A 9,007-nucleotide genomic window follows, 5' to 3' on the forward strand; every position below is an offset into this window, starting at 1 on the left:
TTTGGTTTTTCAGCACGACCTGGCACCTGCTCACAGTGCCAAAATCACTGGTAAATGATTTACTAACCATGGTATTACTGTGCTCAATTGGCCTGCCAACTCTCCTGACCTGAACCCCATAGAGGATCTGTGGGATATTGTGAAGAGAAAGTTGAGAGACGCAAGACCCAACACTCTGGATGAGCTTAAAGGGGGGGTGAAACACTCAGTTTCAGTCAGTGTCATGTCAATCTTGAGTACCTATAGAGTAGCATTGCATCCTGCATATCTCCGAAAAGTCTTTATTTTTTTTATAATTATATAAGAAAGATGCGCTGTTCCGAGTCTTTCCGAAAAAAGCCGAGCGGGTGGGGGCGTGTCGTGTGAGCGGAGCTAAATAATGACGTGTGCTCGCTGCTGCTATTGTGTTGAGTGCGTCGAGTGCGTCGTAAAGCTGTCATCCCTAACAGCGGGGAAAAAACTTTATTCAAAATAAAAATATGGCTTTTAATCAGATACAGCCATACATCTATGATCCGGAATCAGACCCAGAGGCTGCAGTTGAACAGGAGCAGCAGCAAAAACGACTAGAGCAGGACGTCTCTATGTGGTACGATATACACTAACTATATAATATGCTTAGCGGCTTGTGTTATTTACATATTTATACTTGAATTATATCGTCGTATTTTTGTCTTTGAAGGTGTACATGTGGGAAGTGCAGTTGTGCACGTGTGTTTGTGTGTTTACGCGTGGTTTGTGTAGACAGGTTAAGTTAGTGTTTACATAGATAGACACGGAATAGTAGCGCATTTGAATGAAGAAGCGTGCTTATTTAGTTCAACATATTTCCCCCCTCTTTGTGTATTGTTGAGTGCTTTTACAATACACAAACATAAAGTTACACATATAGTGGCCAGCTAAACAAATGTACACGCACTACACATCGCATGCTCCATTGATCAATTTCTATATATAGTAATATATATAGTAACTATACGTGATCATGTTTGGGCTACTTGATGAGCATAGACACAGACATTTGAAGCAGTCTAACTCACCGCCCGCGGTTCTAACGTTGGGACTGCTCCATCCTTCAGCATTAGGCTATTGGAAAATCCGGCGTCATGCTGGGCCATGTTTATGAAACAGTCGGCACCGAAATGCAGCGAACAGATATAAACATTCGCGCAACTCAGTTGCTGATCCGGAAAAGCAAATTACATCCACTGTTGCCTTACCGCGGGGTTTTGGGGGAATCTGTGCAGGACTGTCTTGGTCTGGCAACCAAAAACGCACTTTTTGATGTCATTGTTAATTGTGCACATTACCTGTGCAGCGCAGCCTACGAGCGCTTTGATGGGCATAGCCTGTTGCTTTCGCTCTCTCCCTCTCTCTCTCTCCCTCTCTCTCTCTCACACGCTTCCGGTAGAATTGTCCGTAAGGCCCATACAAGGAAATTCCGCCCCCACTAACGTCAATGGGGACGCATGATCGCAAAAAACTTGCCGAAACAGGCGGCCTTCAGAGCGCTTCAGAGGAGGGGTTCCAAGATGGCGCTCTAATCAGTCACGCTTTGAGGAGCTCCGCATACTCAGCTGTTTATTTTGGATTGTAATGCAGTTAGAAAGGTTTTAAGATAATATTTTGTACCAGATCAGACTTAATTGCTGTACTAGCTATTAAAATGGGAAAATCCGAGAAAAGAAAAAGTAGGAATGGACCTCAAACTGCTACTAAAGCTAACACAACTGTCAACGAGGTCCGCAAAGAACTTCTGTTGGACAACATGCACGACTATCTGAGCCAAGACACAGACTCCACAGAATTCATGCTATGCGAGGAAGAATTCCCATGTCTTCCAGAAACACCATGTAAGTCCCCTGCCATCAAACAACGCAAGACCGAGAGCGCTGACACAACTGCCATCCTCTCACAACTAGGGGAGCTTTCGAAGCTGATAAATAATCGTTCGGATGCTTTGGAAAAGATGGTAGGGGAAAACTCACGTGTGATCGCTAGTATGAAAGAAACGATCAGTGAAAATACCAAGCAGATCTCTGGAGTAAAAGATGTTATCGACTTTATGAGCGCCGAAGTAAAAGATTTGAGAGTCAAAATCGGCGCGACTGAGTCACTAACCAGAAGAGTCGAGGTTAACTCGCATGAACAGGAGAAGCGGCTTATGCACCTTGAGGCTTACTCACGACGATGGAGTCTCAGAGTTCATGGGGTACCTGAAAGCGAACGAGAAGATGTTCGAGAAAAGATCATCGGTGTCTGCCAGCATCTTCTGCCAGACGCGAAAGACAAACTCCCGGATGTCGTGGACACCGTTCATCGCTTGGGTCGCAAACGGTTGAACGATAGCAAGCCCAGAGGAATCATCGTCCAGTTTACTTCTCGTTTTCAACGTGATGCGGTCTGGCGTGCAGCTAAAGATTCGAGTTTTCTTAAAAACAACAACCTGAAAATATCAGAGGACCTATCTACAGCGGAAAGAGAACGAAGAAACAAGCTATGGCCCATCGTGGAAAAGGCGAGAAAAGAGAACAAGCGAGCTTACTTTGTGGGTGGAAGGGCTTTTGTAGAGGGGTCTGAAATATTCCCTCCTGATTGATGTGAGTCCCTCGTTAACTATTGTCTCGACAGTAATATTGCGTCCACCCTTTTGGTTGACTGAAGCTCTTCGATGTTCTGAAGTGGTTTCATCAGTCTACAGTTCATCCCAGGACACTGAAGACACTTATCTGTCGGTACTACACGCTTGACTGTTCTGCAAGACATTTAAAAAAAAAAAAAAAAAAAAAAAAAAAAAAGCCTTTCACATGGCTTAAATAGTTCTATTTCATAGCTTATATTCAGACATGTGCTGTCTGACCTGTAAATTACAATACAGTCTTGCACTTAAACGATCTGGCATTATACTTTTACGTTCTAAAATGTAGATGTATTTAAAATTTTATTTAATTGACATTACATGCTGCGTTACATTATTGAGCATATTTTTTGAGTTGCGGTTCTCATCCTAGTGTTCAATTCTCGACCGGTTAAAGGTTAGTAGCCTATAACAAGTTATTTGTTTTGCTTTTCTAGGTCTAGTCAAATTTCTTTTCCCTTTCTGTTTATTTTTCTTTAATTCCTTTATACTTCATGTCTATATCTATTATTTCGTTAAATGCTAGAGGGCTAAGAAATCTCACTAAGCGAAAGGCTATTTTCTTATATCTCAAACAATTTAAGTCTGACTTTTGCTTTCTCCAAGAATGTCACTCAACTGTAGAGGATCTTAATTTCTGGAGGTCACAATGGGGACTGGACATATGGATATCTCATGGTACGACGCATTCAGCCGGTGTATGCATTTTAAAAAACCAGTTTAAAGGAAAGGTGTTACTTAATGTAAGTGATTTAGATGGGCGTTATATCTGTCTCGTTACTGAAATCTCAAATTTTACATGTATTCTTGTCTGCGTGTATGGCTTTAATCAGCAGAAAGGAAATGAAGCCCTGTTTAGTCGCATAGAGGAATGTGTTTTAAAATTATTGACTAAATACCCAAATTCCATGCTTATATTTGGTGGAGACTTTAATGTGGCTTTAGATGGCAGTATAGACAGATGGCCTCCAAAACTCCCTGACAATTCTAGTTTATACTTGAAAATGTTTATGCAAAGATTTTCTTTGATTGATAGTTGGAGAGTATTGCATCCCTCTCAAAAGATGTTCACATGGTGCAATAATTCTCTTTCCTCTCAGTCCCGAATTGACATGTGGCTCATCTCTAAAGAATTATGCAATACCTCTACTGATATTTTGCCATCACCATTTTCTGACCACAAGAGTATCTTTATTCGTACCCATTTTCTTGCCTCTGATAATGTGCGCGGATTCTCCTCTTACTGGAAACTTAACAACTCCATTCTCTCTTACAGTGAAGTAGAAAATGAAATTAATAAAATAATTCACAAAAATTGGAATAAAGCAAAGGAGGAGAATAGTTATAGCAGCAATTGGGAATTTACCAAATATGAAATGAGCAAATATCTTAGGAAATTTAGTACTGATTTGGCAAAAAAGAAAAAGGCTGATGAAAATTCCATTATATGCAAAATCACCAATTTGTTATCTAAAAATATGGAGGATTTACTTGATTGTGAAAAAGCAGAGTTGGTCCAATTACAGTGCAAATTGGATAACATATATAAACATAAAGCGGAAGGAGCGTTTATCAGATCACGCAGGAAATGGATCGAAGAAGGTGAACAGAACTCTGCATATTTTTTCAGATTGGAAAGACAACAAGCGAAAAATAACCAAATTCAAAAATTAATGATTAACGATTATATCTGCGAGGACCCTAAAATTATCGCAAAGTTCTGTGCCAAATTTTACAGTGATCTGTATACTTCTAAATTTTCCAAAGAACATATGGATGATTTCTTTAAATCAGTACCTAATGTAAACCAGTTAAGTAATATAGATAGTAACTTTTGTGATGCCTCTATCACATTGAAGGAGATAAAGGAGGCTATTAATAGTTTAAAAGCCAACAAATCTCCTGGAACTGACGGACTCAGCTCAGAATTTTATAAATTATTTAGTCATAGTATAGCTCCATTCTTGTTAAAGGTTTATGAGGAAAGTATAGAAAAAAAATTACTTCCAGCCACATTATGTCAAGGATTAATAACTCTTATCCCCAAATTAAATAAAGATCCCCTCTTAATAGACAATTGGCGCCCAATCACACTATTAAATAATGATTATAAAATATTAGCTTTAGTCCTAGCAAAAAGATTGAAACTTGTTTTGAACTCTATAATTGATGAAACGCAGTCGGGGTTTATGCAGAAAAGACACATTTCTAATAATATACGGTTAGTACTAGATATGTTAGACTATTCAGAATTAATTGACAGCGATGGCTTCATTTTCTTTTTAGATTACTACAAAGCCTTTGACACTTTGGAACACAAATTTTTATTTCATGCTCTTCAAAAAATTGGCTTTGGTGACTCCTTTTGCAGAATGATCCAAACGCTTTACATAAACGGAAACAGTTCAGTTAAATTAAGTAATGGTACTTCACCTAGATTCTTTTTAAAACGAGGAGTAAGACAAGGATGCCCAGTTTCTCCTTACCTATTTCTAATTGCAACACAGTTCCTAAGCGCTCATATAAACAGTAGTCCCTTAAAGGGTGTCACAATTGGCAACACCAAAATAAAAATAACTCAATTAGCGGACGATACAGCTTTATTCTTGAATGATTCAACACAAATTCCAGTGGCTTTGGATATTCTTCAGTCTTTTTCTAAAGCATCTGGTTTAAATTTAAATCTGAATAAATGTGAATTGCTACCAATTAAAAATTGCTCTCTTTCTTCAATTCAGAATATTACTATTAAAAATAGGGTAACATACCTAGGTATACAAATTACTAAAGATGAATGTAGGTGTTCAACAAACTTCAAACCGATCATTACCAAAACAAAGCAAAAACTGAATTGTTGGCTACAAAGAGATCTGTCCTTAAAAGGCAGAACCTTGCTCTCTAAGGCAGAGGGTCTATCTCGTTTGGCCTATGCAGCTCAGTCTCTGTCTGTGGACAAGCCCACTTCTAAATTAATTAATGAGATTTTAATAAAATTCTTATGGAAAAATAAGTCTCATTATATGAGAAAATCAGTCATACTAAACTCTTATAATAATGGTGGTCTGAACTTTATTGATTTTGACACCCTCAACAATACGTTTAAAATTAATTGGCTGAATCAGTACCTAACCAAACCATCTTCTGTTTGGAATGTTTTCCCTCAACTTGTTTTTTCACGACTTGGTGGAATTCATTTTCTCCTAATGTGTAATTATGATATATCCAAACTCCCTATCAAACTATCCAACTTTCATCGCCAGGTTCTCTTAGCTTGGGCTTTAATTTATAAACATAACTTTTCACCACAGAGATGTTTTATCTGGAACAATAAAAACATTTTATTCAAGAATAAATCGCTATTTTATCATAATTGGTTCAGTAATGGTCTTTTTTTGGTGGAGCAGTTGTTTAATAAGCAAGGTCTTTTGTTCAGATACTCAGAATTTCTCTCCGAATACCAAATACCAATAACCCCAAAAGAATTTGCCACAGTAATGGGAGCTATTCCCTCTGGGTTATGTATGCTTTTTAAAAACTGTAATTATACCACCTCAGTATCTATTGTGTCCCTTCCCAATCCTTGTGATACTCCTGTTGGTCAAGTTTGTTTCTCTGAGTCGAAAGCTAAAAACTATAAAATAAGATCTCTATTTCTTAAAAATGTAATTTCTCTTTCACCGGTTATTTCCTTTTGGAATAATTTGTTTGTTAACCTTAATTGGAAAAAAATCTGGTCTTTACAGCAGAAATTCTTTCTTACAAATAAAGTGAAAGAAATTTCCTTTAAGCTCATACACAGGTTCTATCCTGTTAAGAAATTTATACAAAGATATAAATCTGACATTGAATTAACATGCTCTTTTTGTTTAAATTCTGATGAAACCGTGGTTCACTTATTTTGGTCATGCCATTATACTCAGAAGCTCTGGAAGGATATTACTGTACTGGTCAAGTGTAAAATTTTGCCTGGCTTCTCAATACATATGAGGAATGTTATATTTGGGTATTTTGACTCGGACCCCACAAACGAAAATATCTGTTTTGCTATTAATTTAATATTTTTTCTGAGCAAATTTTACATTCACAAATGTAAATTTACAAATTGTAAGCCTGTCTTCTCTGTCTTCTTAAAGGAAATGGAAAATTATTTAAATGTGATTTCAGTATCCACTAATAAGAAAGCTATAAGGACTGTTAGGATTTGTACCGCCTTTGATCTCTTCATATGAACATTTGTATGTGATGTAATGGCCCTCTTCTCCCTTTTCTTTTTTCCCCCTCTTTTTCTCCTTTCTCTTACCTTTTTTATTTATCATTTCTTTGGTGGTCTCATTTATTATTGATGTTGTGTGTTGTATGCCTTCTTTTTTGTATGGTTCTGTTATCAGCAATAAAAAAATAAAAAAAAAAAAAAAAAACTTGCCGAAACTTATGACTAACCGGAAGTAGTATTTTTGACAAAGAAATACTCCCATCAAACGTCCACCTTAACTTTTGAAACTTTGTCCATGTTTAGTATGGGATTCCATGTCTTTAACAGTGTAAAAAGATCAGTATGCATGAAACAGCATTTCACCCCCCCTTTAAGGCTGCTATCGAAGCGTCCCGGGTCTCCATAACACCTCAGCAGTGCCACAGGCTGATCGCCTCCATGCCACGCCGCATTGAAGCAGTCATTTCTGCAAAAGGATTCCCGACCAAGTATTGAGTGCATAACTGAACATAATTATTTGAAGGTTGACTTTTTTTGTATTAAAAACACTTTTCTTTTATTGGTCGGATGAAATATGCTAATTTTTTGATATAGGAATTTGGGGTTTTCTTGAGCTGTATGCCAAAATCATCAGTATTAAAACAATAAAAGACCTGAAATATTTCAGTTGGTGTGCAATGAATCTAAAATATATGAAAGTTTAATTTTTATCATTACATTATGGAAAATAATGAAATTTATCACAATATGCTAATTTTTTTAGAAGAACCTGTATTTGTGGACAATATTTGTTTGGAATATAGCAACAAATCTACCACCATAGTTCTGAGACTGTGTGACCGCGGCTGGATAGGCTAAGTAACTTGTGCAGGACTCACACCGTTCTCTCTCTCTCTCTCTCTCTCTCTCTCTCTCTCTCTCTCTCTCTCTCTCTCTCTCTCTCTCTCTCTCTCTCTCTCTCTCTCTCTCTCTCTCTCTCTCTCTCTCAGGAAGTTTTTCCTGCTTACTCCTCAATGAGTAACGCGCTGTTTTGTTCTGGCGATTAACACATAAATACATAGCATGTTACTCTAATGTAACGTTACTTCGTGTTTAAATCAAGCACTTTCAATGTCCTATGTTTTTTTCCACATACTTCCCAGTCCTTGGATCTAGGTGTCTGAAATTCAAGAACTTTTAAAAAACGCGGGAACTCTGTTACCTTTACTTGAATGTCCGAAGCCATCTCCTTCAATGCGTCCACGTGAAAGCTATATAAGCTAAAAACAACAACTTCCTACTAACGGTAGTTCTTTCCAAGTAGACTACACCCAATTGGTGCTCATTGCAGAGTAAAATGACGTCAACCTCCACCTCTCTGGACCTCTACTGTGGAGGGATCCAGCTCCACCTCTCTGGACGTCTGGGTTGGAGGGATAGAGTTGTGGGTAGGGTTAGTTTGATATTCTATGGTTTAGGTCCAAATTACGTAAACATACATTCGCTCAGTGGCGGAATTTCACAAAAACCTAGGGAAAAATGTGGAAAAAAACGCCATATTTAAAGAATGGACGGACCACAGACTTGACAACAATACAAAATCAAGGCAAATTCTGAAACCGTTATCGTACACCGTGTCCTAACCAGACGCGACGCGCTAGAAAAATATGAAAGCCTATTTTTCAAGTTAATCTTTTGTACTATATATATATATATATATATATATATATATATATATGACAAAGTATGACAATGGTGCTGATTATGTGCTTGATTTATTGCCAAAACAATGTGCGTTATATCATTTTTTTCATGGCCTTTATATAATGCAACAAAATAAAGCAATTCACTGCTACTTCACCTCAGATCTTGAACATTTTAATTTAAGGAAACAAAATGGTCAACTCAAGGAGAACAAGTGTATTCTATGACAAAAAACAATATGATTATTTAAGTCATTCAGTATGCATTTTAACCATGTTAAATGCATAGATATCATATACGTAGACGCCCCATGATGTGCTGGAGCGTGATCCAGCGTCGCCGCCATATTGGTTGGGTCTCTCCACTCAACGCTAGCATTCAGAGTCAATGGAGAGCGAGCAATTATGCCCGTATTTTATGCAGCTTACTGTTGCAATAACGCAATATTGATACCAGATCGCATGGGATTACAT

The 9,007-nt window shown here is 37.6% G+C and overlaps 1 protein-coding gene across 1 annotated transcript in view; it reads right to left on the reverse strand.

Annotated features, from left to right (window-relative positions):
- Window positions 1-8,166, reverse strand: part of mtap (methylthioadenosine phosphorylase) — a 29,450-nt gene extending 21,284 nt beyond the window's left edge. The window contains exon 1 of the mRNA XM_067441630.1: window positions 8,053-8,166. Within this exon, the coding sequence (XP_067297731.1) occupies window positions 8,053-8,076 (24 nt within the window). The 5' untranslated portion in view covers window positions 8,077-8,166. The remainder of the gene's footprint in view (window positions 1-8,052) is intronic.
- Between the last annotated feature and the right edge of the window lie 841 nt (window positions 8,167-9,007).

Source organism: Pseudorasbora parva, chromosome 4 (assembly GCF_024679245.1).
Source record: "Pseudorasbora parva isolate DD20220531a chromosome 4, ASM2467924v1, whole genome shotgun sequence".
Classification (NCBI taxonomy): Eukaryota; Metazoa; Chordata; class Actinopteri; order Cypriniformes; family Gobionidae; genus Pseudorasbora; species Pseudorasbora parva.